This window comes from Rhea pennata, chromosome 10 (genome assembly GCF_028389875.1).
Source record: "Rhea pennata isolate bPtePen1 chromosome 10, bPtePen1.pri, whole genome shotgun sequence".
In the NCBI taxonomy this organism is placed as follows: Eukaryota; Metazoa; Chordata; class Aves; order Rheiformes; family Rheidae; genus Rhea; species Rhea pennata.
Window position 1 is genome coordinate 7,777,994 of NC_084672.1, and position 18,622 is coordinate 7,796,615.

Here is an 18,622-nt window from a genome sequence, read left to right on the forward strand (position 1 = left end):
TTTGATGGTAGTACTCCTTGCCACTGGAAAGTCCTCCTGCTTTCTCTGCATTTCTGCTCGTCTGTTCAAACGCTTTCGGTGAGATCTGTAAGTGCGTCGGATTCCGTGTGTGTTTTTTGGCTGTCCTTTCCCGACCATGAGCGCAAGCTCTGTATGGCTACGCCTGCGTCTGGTGCAGCTGGGGCTGCTTGGTTAAAGCTTTGCAAATACAGATCACAGTGTGTGAAATCAAATGCTAGAATAAAAAAGGTGCTGAGATTTGGGTAAGTTTCTCAGCAAAGCTTAAAAGTTGAGCTATATCTAGAACTGAAGCTTGCCTATAAAAGCTTAAAACTGAGCTTGAAAACCTGAAAAACTTGGAAGCTCAAAAATGAAGCATATCCAAGCATAGGCGCAGCGCGTAAGGCCCCCCTCTCCCCTTTCTTGCAGCTCTGATAGGTTGTTGGAGACGAGAATGGTTGTTTTTGTTTCTTTTTATCCTGTAGCTTTCCTCTTCTACCAAAAGAAACCAACCGATCTCTAAAGGGGCTGCTTTGAGGGTGAGGTGAGACCTGGTATACTCCACAGTTCCATGGATGCAGGTAGTGGTTAGCAGATGCTGTGAAAATGTTAGTGGATGCAGAAGGTGGCTGGTGAACCAGGCATTCGCATCAAGCTTACTGTCTGAGTGAGGCACAGTCGGAAACTCTGTGAGTCTTTTTGGCAGATCTTAGCTACATCCCGTACGAAGACCTTTATCAGCATTGCCCATTGTGCATGGGCCAGCTTGATGTGGAAGGCCACTGGCCTCATTTTCTGATTTGTCCTTAAGAAGTACTTTGTCTGGGGTGCTTCTAAGAAATAAGCCAACTAATTAAGATTAAATTAAATGGTAATTGGGATGAGTGGATGGAATGGGTTTATTACTTAGGCATGTTTGTATCTCTTTGTACACTGGTTTGTAAACTCTTCAGGGCAGAAACTTTGTTTGCATAGACATTTTTGCAGCATGTAACCAATGGAGCCCTAATGCTGGCTGAGGTTTGGGGAACCACAGCAAAGCAAATGATTTTTTTTCTCCTGTCAGATGTTACTGTATCCAAAAAAATCAAGCACAGTGGTTTATCCCCTTCCTTGAAATTTTGTGTAAAATAACACTCAAGTTCTCTAGAGCAGTCTTTAATAATACTCACTGTATTAATTCTTTAATGCTTGAGAGAGTAGAAAACTATTCTTTTATGTGAAGGCTTTCAGATAGTTTCCAGTTTTGCTGACCTAGGCAGATCTTCATAATGCCTAAAACCACTGTTACTTTTAAGAGCTTGAACCTGGATGTGTTTTTCATGTCCTACTTTCAAATTTTCAAAGACAAGGGATTTCAGTTATCTTAAGGGAGGAAAAAAAAAAGTTAATAGAATTCCAGAAATATTGTAAGGTAAGTGTCTGGATTGCTGAAAAGCATGTGATAAACCTGCCAAGCACTGAAATTCAAAAGATTCAGCTATTTACAAAAAATAATTTGAATATTTTTGTTCAGACAACTGTAGCTGAAAAGAACTGTACAGGTGGAGACTTCCAAATATGCCTATAGGTGTTTGTACACATAGGAAAAAAGTATGAATTTGTGTCAGCTGAATTTGTTTTGTTTGGTTTCCGTAAATGTTCCAACAAATGGATTCACAGTGAAAGCCATCCTTCCTCTTGTTAACATTAGAGATCTTCACTTCTATTTGCAGTGCAAAACAGTGGGCTTGAAGGACCTGCAGTGGCTGTTAAACCAGCTGGCACAGATGACACTAACAGGATCGTTTGTCCAGTTTGGCTCTCCAGAATTTATTCGATCTGTAAAACAAAAATCATGTTCTATGCAACAGATAAGCGACGGAAATCTGTTTTCGCCAGTTAGTTTTTAATAAGACAATCCTATGGTATTTAGCTGAGTAGATGTCAAGTGGTGCTGGAGATATATATGGAATGGTGTTGATAAAATACTTTGCTCACAGTAATTTGAACTATGCCCGCTGGTGCACCCACATAGTGTGCAGCTATGTTCTTGTCCTGAAACTTGCAACATTAGATGACTGCAGCATTTTTGTTTCTATTTAATTTCCCTACTCAGTGCAGTACTGTTGGTGGAAGTGACTTGGCCTATTGTTTCCAGTACTTAAACTTTCTTTTTCCACTTCTTCCCTTTCAAGCCTCCCATGGATTCAGACGGGAGGGGACAGGGAGGGGGTTATATGCTGAAAAAATCATTTTTGGTGAATATAAAATGTAGTGCCTTTGCAGTGAATACAGACTAAGAATCTCCACCCAAATCAGTTTGGGGTTTTTTAGTAGGGATGAAAGCTTATTTGTGATGAAGGTTGAAGCTGATCCTACGGCTGACCTTAAGCAGCGCACGCTTGACCTCACCTGGGTTAGCCCGCGTGAGATGTCATGCGTGTTAAGCCTATCTGTTCTGTGCATCTTCCATGACTTTGTTTTATTAAAAGTTTAATTCTTTTGTGAGGATGGGGTGATGGGAAACTAAGTGCCAGGCTCTCACTCAGTAAGGTTGTTTGGAAGAAAAGAAGATAGGGCTGCTCGTTCGCTGGGGTGAGCTAGTCTTTGGGAGGAGAAGGTGCTACTTCCACCTTAGTAGGTAGGAAAGCAGACAAACGCGCTCTTGAAAAGAACAACTGCACATCTGGAGACCTCCAAATGTGCTCACAGGTATTTGTATTCGTATGGAAAAAGTGCAAACTTGTGTCAGCTGAATTCATTTCTTGGCTGCTCAGCATGACCGGGCCGTAAAGGACCTAGGTGAGCCATGGGACTGTGCCCATGTGGTCCAGTGAGGGAGGCTGGAGACTGCTGCGGAGCAGACTCATCCCAGCCTCCCGCCTGCGTTAGCAGCCTGATGGCAACGTGAGGATACCGGCAAGTTGGCTGCTTTGCCGGGCGGAAGCTGGGCGGAATTGATAGGAACCATCTCCACGACGGCGGATTGTGATGGAGCACAGACGGCGGATTGGGGTGGAGCGCGGACGGCAGATTGCACCGACGTGCCCCGCGGCCGCGGACTGCTGAAGCCACTGCTGGCCTCTGCCCGCGCAGCCGCTCGCCTCTTTCCGGAGTCGCAATTTGGAGGCTTCCTCCAGAGCCCCGCGCTGGGACTGGTTTCGCTGTCTCCCTTTCCGATGTCATGGCAGGCGATACCTGCAGAGGAAACTGAGCCCTCAGGTTGGCTGTGACTGACACTGTTGTTTTCTTTTGGTCTTAGTAAATGAGCTTTTAGGTTAAATACATGCAACAAGTTTGTGTTCTCTGCAGGGTGCTTGTGTGCCCTGCGTGCATAAGATCGGCTTCTCTGTTAGGATTTTTTTTTCCCTACAGTTCAGGTGCGGAGCTCTTATACATACTCTTTGCCTTCTCTGGCTTGTTTGTGTAGGTAGAATAGGTATGATTTTTCTCTCTTTCTTTGCAACCTACAGCCCAGGAAGCTGAAGACCTTAAAACAACTATGGCGATAGGATCTGTATCTGTGTCATCTTGTTAGTTTGACCTCCAAAGCAGTTCACATACTGTCCAGATCCTGGTCTGGCAGTACAAGGGCTGAGTATCCCTCCACGTTCTTCAGTATCTGCGAGAGCAGGCCTAGTGACCTGAAGGATGTACTTGTACTCCTATATTTATCTTGATGTGGAGACGAAATGGTTTAGAACTTCTTTAGCTTTCAATATTGAAGAGCCTTGTCTCTCTTTTTTTTTTTTTTTTTTTTTAACCAAAGTAGTCCAACCTGTTCACTGATTGTATTAGGGGTCGTTATGAGACTTGGTTTGATAATGACCAGTGTGATCTTGCTATTTTTGTCTTGGTTCCCTTACTGTACTGAAAATTTTCAGAGGCTACCATTTGCCTTACCTACTGGTTGCAGAAAATTACTGGCCTAGAGACCTGAAATTATCTTTGGTTGACCCGAAGTAGTCATTCAGACTTACTTGTCACATAGTTTTTTCTCGTGCGTTTTTGCCAAAGGACTTTCTAGCAAGACAAGATAGAGTATCTTCCAAATCTGTCCCTTTCTTTGCAAACAGGAGAGAACAGAGTTACCCAACACAGTGTTAAACACCATCCCCTCCTTACCTGCCGTGCACATCCCCTAGATGCCAAAAGGATGGCTTGCAGAAGAACTTTTGAAGAGGGAGGAGATTCACAGCTGATCGATGCATGGCATTGCAACCTAGGTGTCTAACGGGATTTATTTTGGTGTCAGACAGGACCCATCACGGCTTTACTGAAAAAGAGTAGGCTAAAGCATCTACGAAGCTGCCAAGAAGAAATGAAATAAAAGGTTTAGCTTAGATACCGGATTCCTTTTGTCAACATCTTTCCTGCATTGCAAACTTACACTGGGGGAATAAATTAGAACATGCTAAATTCTGCTACTACTTTTTGCAAGTGTGCTGGCGTTAGGCGCATGCCCCAGGCTTGCATTTAGGATTTTCTTTAAAGCCTTTCCTTTAAGGCTTTGGGTTGGATTTTTTGGAAGCGTTGACTTGATGACTTGGTAGAGCAAACAAACTGGGGCAGGATAGATGAGGTAGTGATGAGAATACTGTATTTATTGTGATAAGCTGGCTGATTCCCTATGGATTTGTCTAAGCAAAGCAAAGAGCTGTGAAATCTGGGTGTGACCTTGCTGAGTATGTATGTGAGGTATTTTGGTATTTTGAGTAAATGTAGATGTAATTCAGTCTTGGATCACAGAAGCTAGTTTTGAAATGACAAGTGGTGATAAAACATCTGTGAACCTGAACAGGAAAGAGGTAAAGATGTTAATGAAGGGAGGAGGAGGAATATATTTGAGTGTATTACGATAACTTCCTTTTTTTTTTTCCTGAACAAAGTTCTGAGAAACTGAAATAGCTGATGAAAAATTAATAAACCTAATTGGGAATGACAAGAAACTTGAGGAGTAGAATATGTTTATTACCTTTGGTGTCTAGGGCAAATACAAACCAGTCATGTTCTGTTTTCCTGATTTTTACTTACTTATTTTTTCATTTGACGCCCTGTTGACATCATATCACTCTAATACTACCAGGTTGCTGACTCAGATTTCAGGACTTAATTCTGCTTCAGGAGGGAATTAGTCCAGTGGAATGAGATTTCTTCTGTAAAAATCTAGATGTGAGGTGGGCTTGAACTTTTTTTTTTTTAATTCTGATTTACTCTGATCTTCATAAGATGCATCAAAAGCTCCCAGCTAGATGATATTCTGATTCCCCTGTTCAAGATACCCGGGTTCAGGATGGGAGAGGGAGGCTCAGGTACCTTGTAAGGGAGAGTGGCTGGGCTTGTGGGTTTTTTCTCTCTACTGAGAGGTGCAGTAGCAGGACCTTGTTGTCAGTCAGAAGTGAGGATTGATGGCAGAGATGTATTGGGGACCTCACCTGCCCATACGATAGCTAGTGCTGTTAATCCCCTACTTTCACAAGCAAGTGATTCCGTTTAAGAGCTGAAAAGGAAGAAAAAGCTGATTTGAGGCATTCTGGCCGTTGGGAGAATAATTTTGAGGATGAAAATAGGTATGAGTTTGATTTAGAAACTATAGCAAAGTGTTCATCCATCCACTGGCTGCCTTTTAAGAGCTTTTGTGAAGGGGCTGTATTTTGATGAGAAAGCTCTGACATTTTAAAGTAACCAGTACAAATATACTTCTTTATAGAAATTAGCAGGAACGTGTGCAGCAGAAAGAATAGCTGGAATCAGCTAAGAAAACTTAGGCTGTGGTTTAATTTCTGTCTCACTGAAGGCAAACTGTGGAGTTTGGAAGGGAACAAATATGTGTTTTTGTGTGAAAAGCAGAGTGGTATTTCATCTCCTTTTAAAAGGAGTTTGAAGTACTTGCAGCAAATTACCAGTACTGCAGACATAAGCAACAACAAAAATTCTGTTTTTAATTGTTTTGCATTCCTTCGTCTTAGGATCTTGGATTGCTGTACACGCATTAAATGACAACTTATAACTTTCATTTAGGATAAGTGTTTTCTACTGCAGTGGAGAAATTAAGACAAGGAAAATCCTGATTCAATTGATTCAAAGCTCAATACAGATAACTTTCCTCAGGTAATATATAAGAATTCCAGTGTAGACCTGAAAATCGCCATGGTAGGATGAATAATGGTAGGTTTCGAACGTGCAAAATGCTTCAGCAGAATCGCCAGCATTACCTACTCTGAAGGTTTTTTCCCTCCGTTTTGCAGGGAGTGTTTTTGATAGTTTGATAGTTTGAAATTTTTCTTGAACAAACTATCCAGTGAAAAAAAACACCAAATTTATTTGGGAAGGTAGCGTTCTCCAGGTTAATAGATTTTTGTCTATTTACTATTTCATCCCCAAATGACTGCCAATATTAGTTGCTGCTGGAGGGAGGGAGAACTTCCATTAAAAAAAAAAAAAAAAAAAGAAAGAAAAAGAAAGAAAGAAAAGAACTTCCATTAAAAAAAAAAAAAAAAAAAGAGGCTCAGGTTTGCAACCATTTGCTTTCCATATTGCCTGGGCTTAGGGAAGGACAGGATTGACAAAGAGTGGCAGGACAGTAATTCTAGTGAGATTCCCGTGAAGATCATCATCTATAACAGTTGAGAGACCTAAAAATCTTTGCAAACATTTTTTGTTTGTCTATTTTTCCTTAATGGGCCCTGTTTAAACACAGCTGTTGGGATGGGGGAATGAGCAGACAGATAGCAGTTAAGGTTTGGTAATTGCCATAAAAAGATATGGAGCAAGCATGCTAGGAGGGAAGATGAACCGAGATGAATAGGAAAAGGAGGAGTTTTATTTAGAATATCCTCTGTGCCAACCTTTCAAGCTGTTCAGACTGAGGAGCGCTTTGCTGTACCGATCATTTTACAAAGTTGTCTTTGTGTAACATGAGCCTAAAAAAAAAAAAAAAAAAAAAAAAAAGGGACAATTCTTTGTTGATCCAAAGGAGATAAAATACAAAATTGTTGTGTAGAAGTGACCATTAAAGAATGAATGTAAGGGTGCTAATATGGTTTTGGAAGTTCAACATTCTGCAGCTTACAAAGAAGTACTTTTTGAATTTTATGAAAAAATGTCTTAAATATGTCTTTTCTTTTTTGTTTCAGTGTTCTGGGGTCATGAAACTTAATCCACAGCAAGCTCCATTATACGTGAGTAAAAAGTTTAAACACACTGTCATCTTCTGTCCTACCATTCACATAAAATGCTTCCCATCCCCATTTTCAGGGATTCTGCTCTTTTTCTCTTTGCTCTCCGTATACATTTTTTGTATTCCTTCACTTGTATTGTAAATGCCTCCAGTTAGTTACAGAGCATCACTATCTTTCAAAAAGATGGTTTAAAGAAGTTTTGTGACATCCTGCAATGCCAACATATAATCATCATAGTGCAGGAATGGCCCTTTATTTTTCCCCCTCCATAAAGAGTACTTGAGCGAATGACTGTGTTCTTGCAACTTGGCGTGTTGAGAGCCTTAAGCAGGAACTGCTTGTGTGGAAAATAGGACATCCTAGTGTGCAGTACTCACCCGCTGTGATAATATTTTTCTGGTCAGAGTTTTAAATGTGGCAGGGAACAAGTAGAAATAGCAAACAACTAGTGTGTGCTATGACTTGTGCAGTAGGGTATGGTTGACGTCAGTCTCGTGGAAGCTCGTAACTTGGATGGCTAAATTAATAAGGAGCAAGCTTTCTCTCTCGCTTGAATAGAAGCTTTATTGCAGAATATGGGAACTGTCAAATAAGGCCTGAATTTGTGTGTTGGGGGAGTGTTCACATGTGTTAAATTTGTGCCAAAGCTGCCACCCAGGTTTGCAACCATTTGCTTTCCATATTGCCTGGGCAGGCTCAGAGCGGGATTAGCTGATGGAGCCATCCTACGCTCATGGGCCCACAGATCCACAGATCTTGCTAACGCTGTGATAGAGCTGAGTGCGAGGATGGAAAATTTGGAGAAAAGATTGCACGCAAATACAGCTCTAGCTGGCCTGGTGATAGAGCTGTATCTTGGAAAGTGTGGCCTATTGTAAATAATAGGTTATTTTGACATTTAATTCATGGAAGCTTTCAAATTTTAATTGTTTTTTATGAACAGTTTGAAGCTTGTGCTACATTATATTACAGTTTATGCTGTGCTTACTGATGAAGCATTTTTCTTAAAGCAAGGTTAATGCTATGGTATGTAACCTATCTTGGGGAAAATGACTTTTCTTGCCATATTTTGTATTACTGTGAAACTGATTTTAGCCTGAAATTTTAAATTACAAGCATATTGAAAACACATTGACTTTGAAGAAACTCAGATTTAAAGTTAGGACTCATTAAAAGAGAATGTAGTTTACGTACAAATATACGATGTTGATGCTAGATTAGAAACACACGGATGGCAGAAGCAAGATAGAATCATTCTGGTGTCTCTAGAGCAGAGCATGGCGTCCCAAATCCGGAGTCTTCATTTGCCCAGTCTTCTCGCTTAGTTTATTTTCCCACCATTCTGAATGTTTTTGCATTTAATACATAATACTGTAGAGTAATATATATCTAAAAGTCCTCTCCTCTACGTGATGGTTAGAAGGACTACACTGAGGTCAAATTTAGCCCACTGGAAAATCACAATTATGCAGTTCTCAGTGTATTATTTCTTTGCAATGAAAATTAGTTCATGATGACGTTATTACTGCTTTAGTGACTCCCTTGTATCTTTTCCTCCTCTTCCCCTGGTCAGGTGTATGAGCAAATCGGATCCCTTTCAAAAAAACAGATTAATAAGGAATTATGCCAGAAAATAAAGATATCTTAGGGGATATCTCTACATTTGACTGCTTTCAGGATAACTGCTTCCCTCATGTTTTATCCTCATACAGACTTAAGGCCTTTGCAGTTCATCTTTTATGCTTTGTTCCTCTTTTAAACCAATAGCTCAAAAGCAAAATGAGGTGCACTTAGTGGGTGTTTTTTTTTTTTTTTAAAAAATCCTGCATGAGTTTCATGCTGAAAGCTCTTTGTAGAATGCAAGCTTTGGCAAAGTGAGCAAAAATAATGCAAGAATCTGTCTTGCAAAAATGTTGCTTCATTGATATTTGTTTTTATCAGCAACATTGCTAAGCAAAATGTGATGTCTCTAATTCCAGTTCCTGGAAGCCAATTACAGAGCTTGAATGCAGTTTGTCTCATTTGATAGTTACCAGATTGCCCAGATGAATAACCTTGCAATTCCGACAAATGTTCTGGGAACTTGAGGTGTCCTGTGCATGCGGGACCAAAGTTTTGCGGGTGATCGTAAAGATGGTACCTCCACTTACGTCAAGTACGGGGATAGGAATTACTGTATTCTTCCAGTCAGTGTGCTTAAATAGAGAGATGGCCGCCTCCTGAGTCTCTCCTCCTACTTCCTTAAATGGTTTGCGCTTTTATTTGCCCCTTCCGTAAAAATTGGCTGTTGTGCCCCTGCTAAGCTTGTGGTCAGTAGGAGGTCAGAGCCTGTAATGAGGAGATTGCCAGCCTTCTGCGAGAGTCAACGTAAAGATCAAAAGAGAGAAGTTGGAAAGCACTTCTTGTAGTAATAATAGCTGTTGTGTTTTTGTAATTAGCCTATCCTGTTTAAGTGGTCTCTGCTTGTTCTCTGGTCAGTGAGGTTGCCAGGAGCTATTGCTAAGCACCATAAGCTGCAGGTTTGGGCCAGGACACGAGCTTAGCCTTTCCTCTACAAGCAGCCGGCCCCTGTCTTGTTTGGTGAGTTCCCCCATGAGAATTGTATCTCTTACCCAGATCTTCATGTTTCCTGTGTTTAATGTGGCTAAATGGGCTCTCGGCTTGGCCCCGCTCCTAGCACGCGCCACGGCGCGGTCATGAGGCCTCGCAGTTGACGCCAGCGGAGATAGGGCAGTGAAGTGGTCCTCGATATAGCTCAGCGGAAGTTCACCGTACAATTAATGCCAATGTTTAAACAGGCTGCAGGTCAAACAGCTATCAGGTTTGCATGACTGTTGGCACTTAATTGCTATTGTAGAAGACAGTGTTACCGTGCAGAGTATGTGGCCTAAAACTGCGGTGCAAATTTGAAATAAAGATGCTGAAATCCACTTCCTCATTCCTGAAATATCTTGGTGATGTATTAATCTCAGCTGCTATTCTGCTGCCAGCAGAGGTTGTAAGAAGCAGGGTGGTGGAACGGGAAAGTTGCTGGCAAGGTCTGCTGTTGGTCACATAAGCAGGGGATGAAGGTTTGATTTCTCCCTGTTAAAGAAGTGGTCCTCAACTTTATAATACAAATTTGGTTTTAATGTAGAGATGGTCTTGAGAGCTGTAATCTGCATGGCCCAGGAAGAGTTTTAAGAGAAAACAAACTCCCTCTCCTGACTTGCTCAATAGCATGGGCCAAGGTTACAAAAAGTAACTGTGTTATTTGGCTGGCCTTGGTATCCCTGATTTCTTGATGCTACTGCTCTCATGGGTTGTTTTCTTTCCAGTATGTAACTATATGGATCGTATTTTATATAGTGTCTCTGGCACAACTATGGATGTTGCTTCTGTGGAAGAGGGGGTCTGTAAAAGTCTTTAGCATGCGTTAATTTCTCCAGGTGCATTTTACTGCAGGATGTGTGAAAAGGAAGTCTGTGTGGCTGGACAGTCCTTCAGTTGCCTACCACAGACCACAGTCAGGAACATCTGTATTGTTGCACAGATACTGGATTAAATACTGTGGCTAGTGGTGTCCCCCCAGTACTGGGTCCCATCCTGTTCAGCTTTTTCATCAATGACCTGGATGAGGGGACAGAGTGCCTCCTCAGCAGGTTTGCTGATGATACCAAGCTGGGAGGAGTGGCTGACGCTCTTGAGGGCTGTGCTGCCATTCAGAGACACCTGGACAGGCTGGAGAGGTGGGTGAAGATGAACCTCATGAGGTCCAACAAGGGCAAGTGCAGAGTCCTGCACCTAGGGAGAAATAACCCTAGGCACCAGTACAAGCTGGGGGCTGACCTGCTGGAGAGCAGCTCTGCAGAGAAGGACCTGGGAGTGCTGGTGGATGACAGGTTGACCATGAGCCAGCAATGTGCCCTTGTGGCCAGGAAGGCCAATGGTCTCCTGGGGTGCATTAGGAAGAGTGTTGCCAGCAGGTCGAGGGAGGTGATCCTGCCCCCGCCCTGGGGAGGCCTCATCTCAAGTACTGTGTCCAGTTCTGGGCTCCCCAGTACAAGAGACATGGAGCTACTGGAGAGAGTCCAGCATAGCGCTACAAGGATGATCAGAGGGCTGGAGCATCTGCCCCATGAGGAACGGCTGCAAGAGCTGGGCCTCTTCAGCCTGGGGAAGAGAAGACTGAGACACATCTTATCAATGTGTCTAAGTACCTGAAGGGAGGGTGTCGAGGGGATGGGGACAAACTCTTTTCAGTTGCCCCATGTGACAGGACACAGAAATTGAAGCACAGGAAGTTCCGCCTGAAGGTGAGGGGGAATTTCTTCACTGTGAGAGTGGCAGAGCACTGGACAAGGTTGCCCAGAGAGGTTGTGGAGTCTCCTTCTCTGGAGATATTCAAGGCCTGCCTGGATGCAACCCTGTCTAACATGCTTTAGGTGACCCTGCTGAGTGGGAGGTTGGACTAGATGATCTCCAGAGGTCCCTTCCAACCTTACTGATTCTATGAAATCTGAAACTGGCTTTTCCTACATCTTTCTTGCATTTCAATACTGTCCTGTTGATTTGCATCCCTGGTGAGCCTAATGTGGTGCTTTAAGGACAAAGTTTCAGATATGATTCCTGATCTGTCTGGGATTTTGTGTGTTAAGGAATTCCAGAGAGTCAAAACTTAAGGGGCTAAATTGTTCTGTTTACTGGCAGGGTTTGGAGTGGAACTGGAAAATTGTAGAAGTAATTTTTTAATGGGAAGCAGGAAATAAGGAGCTTAAGTTTTGTTTGTCTTTTGTTAAATACTTGCAATAATCTCCGATCTTCATCCTTTTGTAAAGGTTGTACATCTGTAGCAAAAGTCAAAATTTCAACTGGAGTATCAAGAGATACTTTTTAGCTGTTGCCTGTGTTGTATTGAAATGCTCAGATCATCAATGAGCATGCTAGTAGAAAACAAATGATGATAGAGTATTAACATTGCTCTAAATACTGAGGTTTATTTTAAGTGTGTTTTTTATTATTGTGCTGCATTAATGAAGTTCTCTGTTTATAAATGAAATAGTCTAAATCAATCATTTAGCTTAAGCACAACTGTTGGTAGTATCTTTGCAAGAGAAATAAAGTGGGAAAGAGCTTCGTAAAGGTAAAGTTTTGACCTTTTTTATAAATGTTACCATTAATTGAGAGTCCAACACGGTATCTGGCAAGAGATTTAATTACAAAGGGATCAAGGATCACAAGCTGTGTCCATATTTCTAACCAAACTTCAATAAACATGAAGTGCACTTGAGTAAATGATCAAGGTCAAGTCTTCAGTTACATAGAATGTCCTGATGATCTTTCTTCAAAAATAACCTGTGTGGCTTCTGATTTCAGCCTCACTGGGTGCTATCTATAGGATTTTTGTAACGTTACTGGTCACTCTTCTAACCCACTCGCATCTTCTGCCAGTCTGAAATCAATGCTGGTTTTTAAAATAATAACCCGAGAGCAGCAGTGGGTATAAATGTGTTGGAACAGTACACAGGTGCAATTCAATGGATGAGTTAAGACAAATTAAGTGTCATCTTTTCCTGATTACTGCCAGGACTACAATAGAAAAATCTTGGATCAGCTGGCTGTTAGATGGCAGTATTTTTTCAGCATGATAATGATCAGTAGGTGTGAAATGGAAAAGATTAGCAGCTGGAGAAGGATGATGCATCACTGGAAACTTTCTCTTTTAGTGTTTTGATTAAAAGGAACAAACTTGTTCTAAGGCACAGCACTCCTCCTCGGCTTGGTTTGTCTAAGGTGTGCCTGCGTTACTCGGAGTGATAAACCAAATGTGTCATAACTAGCGATTGCATGACAGAGTGAACACTTAATTGATAAAAATGCTCCCATTGCCTTTGTCTTTAATCAGGTCTGTGGATTTTAGTCTCCTGTATAAGTTGCCACTTAAGAGCTGTGTAAGCTGCAAAGTTGCCGGGGAGAGTTTTGATAGAGATGAGAGCTCCCATTTCCATGCCAAAATGCCATGCAACTTAATGAAGTATGAACTTCAAAAGCTTCAGAAAGAATGCATTGACCCTCTCTTAATATAAACTGGGGTTTGGGTACAATAGGTCTTCTCTTCTGTTAATAAACTACTCCTCTAGATTTCCCTGTGTGCCCTGCTTTAATCAAAAATGGGAAGAAGAAGAAAGTACTCATGATAAGAATATTTTTCTTCCCTTCCTGTATATCATACAGGATGACATACTATTCAAGTGTACTGTGTATGTGTATTCCTGAGGAAAAACTGTTGTGATAACTCTTAATGTTAGATTTTTAGAAAACCTCTCTTTTGTATAAATATGAAAGGATTAAAAAAAAAAAAAAAAAAGAGAGAGCTTGAAGCTTGTGGCAGTAGTGTCTGTCCGAAGTACTGTGGTTCTCCACATTCTCATGTACGAGCACAGCCTGGGGTATAGCAAACTTTTGAACGAAGTCTTGGGTGTGACTTGTACAGTATTATGGGCTACATAATCAACAGCCCAAAATACCTACTGAAGGAACAAGAGGACAAAATGAAATACCTTTAAAATCCCAATACATAGCAGTAAAATATTCTCATAAGATTGGCAGCTGTGATTTAGTTACTTTTCTACTAACACTGAATTTGTTTTCTTAGTGGTATCTATGGTGACAAAAGCCACAGGGACTTCTGAATATCTGAAGTCAGTCCAGCAGAAAAAGTAGAATATATCAAGCACGCTTTTGATGTGGGAATTTCTCATGAAAATCACTATACAGTAGTCCCATCTTTCCTTCTCTTGAGATCCTTAGGCAAGAGGAAAATAAGCCTTGATGTTTGGTTCAGTTCTGCGGTAAGAGGAACTGATAAGTCTCGTTTTTTATTTGTTGGCTTCTTGATTTCTGCCTAATGACGAAGTAGTTTTCTGCCCCACCTTCAAAGTCTAAATGAATGGAAAGCCTCTAAGCACATTTTACAAATGAAATATTTGCTTGTGTTACTTATGGAAGAACCTGATTCTCTGTTGGTTGCCAGAAAGTCGGCTGGAGTGCCCAGGTAGATCCTGACGTTTGAGAGGAATGCCTTGCAGCTTTCCTGGGTTTGTTTCTGTTCCCCAGGCGCGGTAGCGTCCTCACTACGCTGTGCTCAGCCTCGTGTGCTCCAGATTCTTTTCATTCTCCACTTCCCAAATTTTAGTCTACATCACGCAAAAAGTCACCTCTTCTGCTGCTGTGGGCATCTGGCAGCTGCTGCCAGGCTCTGTGCACATTCCCTGCTCAGTTCCCTACCTCAGCGAAGGCTTCGTGTTGCACAGATTGGTATCCACGAGGCTATTCGGTTGACTCGCTACGCTTAAACTGGGCGTTCCCTAGCTCGTGAGACCTGAACAACGGTAGTAGAGAACTTTCTGTAAAACGGTCGCTTGTATAGCACAGCCGTAGTTCACGTACCGCAGGCAGCTTTGGCTGGAGAAGCCGGAGGAGGCTGCCTGGCCATCGGCCTGACATTCCTTCAAGATCAGCTGTTGGTTAGATTGCAGCTGCGAGCGCCCCTTTTTAACTCTTCTTCCCTACTATCGCAAAGTGAAAATGCTGGGTGATTTGGATGCCAAGAGGTGACTTGGTTCCCAAGCCCTCCCATAATTTTCTATTCGTTCTTTTCTTCTGTTAGTGGTATAAATTGGGCTCGTTTTGCATGTACGAGTGGGACAGTGGACAGTAAATAGTGAATAGATTATTTTAAGCAGAACGTGTGGAGCACTTACTGTCTGAAATTCTGCCCTTAAGTTACTATTACTTTGCAGCACTAGACATGATCTTAAAATTATATGTCTTCCTGAAGAAAGATGCCAGAGCTGGTACATGGGACCTGTGAGGGGAAGCAGAGGAGAGACTGACCCCCTCTTTTGGCCTAGCCATTAGATTAGTTCAACTATTTCGGCTCACTGAAAACATGCAAAAGAAATCCTTAGATTGCTGCAGTAATTGCTTTATTAAAAGGGAATGAAATTATATATATCTCTTAGGCCATGAATTTAGGATTCTTTCTGTTTCCTGCAATAGCTGATGAGCTGATTAGCATCTGGAAAGGAAGAGGTTGCCTTTCTGCCCTTGTGTTGGCTGCCAGGGCTGCTGCCCCTCCTCACGGCAGGGGTGATCAGCAGAAACCAGGACTTGGTGTTTCAGAGGGTGAAAATGCTCTTCAACGGCTTTTCTTTTGTGGACGGTATTTGGATAGAGTTTTTAAATATTAATATTGTTCACATTACCTTCAGAATGACAAAATAAATTTCCCATCTTTCCAAAATGCTGATACTCACTTTGGGAGGTGTTAGACAGTTTTCACAGCAAAGCTAATGGGCGATTAGTGTTACCGAAGAGGTTGATTCGATGATGGCATGATGTTTTCAAATATTCTCTCAAATCACCTCTGAAAAGCCTGCTCCTCGTTGTCTCCTGCACTCTACCTGCAGTGCTTCATGTTTAATTCTGAAGATTATGCTGCAAGCAATTTGCAAACACTCTTCCAATGTTCAATGAAGTAATCCCATATTGTGCGCAAGTGGAAAATGAAATAAAGTGTTTTTAATTGTTCTGGGCTCAGATCAATGCTGTGTACTGCCATCAAGTGGCAGTTTTGTTACAGGACAGATTTTTCGTGCTGCTTTCTGCAGGTCTGCCTGCATTTTTAACTTTATTTCAGAATAATTTCTTAAGCATTGCAAAAGTTTTATCTATATAGTAGTTGTGGTTGGGGGCAGGGGAGTACTTCCTTCCAGTGGGATATAGTTAATAACAGTTTGCATTCTCCAATGACAAAGAAAGAACATCACTTTAAAAATTGCCCCAATTATTACAGTAGCTCTGAGTACCATAGCTTTGAAATATTTAAAGAGTAAGGAACGATATTTTGCAGCTGGCAGGGAAATCGGCACTCTGAAACACACAGCTGTTGCAGCTGTGTCCCTTCTAGGGTTTTGCTGTACTGTAGACAAGACTCAAGTATGAGGAAAATGCTATCCTTCTGCTGTCTTATACCTTCCAAATCTACTGTTCAAATCTGATTTTTTGTCTTTTTTTTTTAAGACCCATCAAGACTGCTTTAGAAAATGTACCAGTGTCAAATAATGTGTCATCATATGTACTTTATCTTCCAGGAATTGTGACTCTCTTCTCTTAAACTCTCTGATGCCGAAAGAATAGTTGAATTTCTGCTGCTTAGTCACCGAGCCCATTAAGACTGCCTGCTATTTCTCCCAAACATTAGGATTTTTGTTGTTGTTGCTACATGAGTAATTAGCAGGAAGTGCCGTCAATCACTCAAGCAGCTAGTAATAAAATTGTATGGTTCAGCTCTTTAAAAATGTGGTAAAGAACAGAAGGGCCAGAGGAAGGCATTTCTGTCAGTTTGGGTGCATTCTATAAGATACAAGTGTAGCAATTTCCATAATTTCTGAGAAAACGCTAATAGTGAGATCAGTATTCGGGGAGCTGTTGGATGGTGCCAAGAGGGTATTCTGCTATTGAGAAATTCTCCGTTTCCTCTTCGTGTTGGTGTGAGGGCATTACCTGGAGACTTGCATAGTTCAGGCATCAGAATGAGTGCATTAGTCCTTGCGTTTGCCCGTCCTTTCTCCTCTTTTCTGTACCTGAGCTATATGGTGCCTGATATATGGATTTGGGATTACTGTAGGTAGTTACTTATTCGGACAGGACATTGTGACTGAGCACAGCAAACGTGCAATGCTTTAAATGAACAGCCTGACTAATAATAAATTGCTCAAATAAAGGAAAAAATAAATCAGTGTTTTCTTCAATATACTGCCAATTTCTCCTAAACAATAAAATCACATTCCCAGTTATTTTTCTTATCCTAGTAATTCTTTCCAACATGCTTGTGTATAACACAAATGTATTTGAAAGATATTTACTTCTCTCATCTTTTCTATTTTTCTATTTAATTTTTGTCATTTTATTATTAATTCTATCATGTCTTCCTACATATTAAAATATCATTAGAAATGGCCTTGGCTGTTTAATGCAGCTAGGTTGGCTGTTAAGAGCACATTCTAGTTGCTTGCCTGTCTCTGTGCACCAGCGTACCCATAAAGATAAATTATGTCTTTTCTAGTACTAATGAGACCCTTTTAATTTGATGGATTTTCTGTTGCCAGTCTCTAGAGATCTCTTTCGTGCATTAATATGTATGTAATACATACAACAGTCTCTTGACATGCAATAAAGATTCATTTCTGGGCTGATTGAGCTGGGGACTGAGATGTGCTCACACTGGTTTACAGTGTGCAGTCCTCTCCTTGATCTCCTTAAACCATTGCTCCCTTTGCAAATAAGCCCTGCTGCAGATTTAGACACCTGAATTGGCTGGATATGCAGTAGAGCAGTGAGACTGCCCTAATATATGGGCTGTAACTAAGCCAGCCCCGCAGACAGTTGAGTTGAGTTTGTCCACAGCTGCATTTTCAGCACAGGAAGCTCTCGGGATACATCTGTGGGAGCCGGCTTAGTCCTGGAAGCAACAGTGCCCATAATATCTGTACTTCTTCTATCTGACTATCTAGCTGCCTCTATCCCCTTGGCACTGGTAATGGAGAGCTGACTATTTATCAGTGCTATATTTATCATAGATCTGCATGGTTTCCCACATATTCCTTTTACCCAGAGTCTTAACTATGTGGTCTTTTGACTTTGCATCCATATTTTGCCCTTGTGTCAATCATTTATCCCTCAGAGTGCTAAGCTAAATTTATTTTTGGACCAGTTCTCTTTCACCTTTGGGGGGAGAAAGCAGTGGAGAGGAGGAAGAGAGAGTTATTTTGCATATGTAAGTCTGTGTTTCAGTCATGACTGTGTAGTTAACACTGAAATAGGAGGTTGGCTGGCTCAATGCAGTGTTATCAAAATATGGAATATATCACCTCTGGTTGCTAGGTGGGCTGGCACTAAAACATTTACCATCATTCCGCCTTCCTTTGGCCTCAGGGCGAGAAGTTATGGTCCTTCTTTGTATTTTCCTAAAGACAAGAGACTATTTTGCAAAATACGCCTTTCTCATCGAAGAGGGTCTCAGTCCCCATGCCGCTAACCAGAAGCCTTTGACTGGTGGAAAAAAACAGCATTGCCATTAATTTAAAGGAAAGCAAAGATAGGTTTAACGATTGTGATTTAAAAACAAAACAAAAAAAATGTGGGAGTTGTCTTCCTGTGTGATTTGTTTTCTTAAAAAAAAAAAAAAAAAAAAAAAAAAGTCTCTGCCTCATGCTCCTTTAAGATCAAGGAGTTTGAAGTCATTCACAATGAAAAAGGACCCAACCCTACCCCAAACTTGGCAGTTTGCCCTTCTGTTTATTTCTGGAGTCTTTCCCCAGAGGTCTTATCTGCAGGAGATTGCAACACCGCAGCAGAACGACATCCATCTTTCCTTACGCTCCTGACCCGGGTCATTGCCTTTATCAAGGGGGATA

General features: G+C 41.5%; 1 protein-coding gene across 1 annotated transcript in view; it reads left to right on the plus strand.

The window, feature by feature from the left end:
* The window catches only part of LOC134144928 (A-kinase anchor protein 13-like), a 109,682-nt gene that overhangs the window by 59,049 nt on the left and 32,011 nt on the right, over positions 1-18,622 (plus strand). The window contains exon 4 of the mRNA XM_062584253.1: positions 7,119-7,163. Within this exon, the coding sequence (XP_062440237.1) occupies positions 7,131-7,163 (33 nt within the window). The 5' untranslated portion in view covers positions 7,119-7,130. The remainder of the gene's footprint in view (positions 1-7,118; positions 7,164-18,622) is intronic.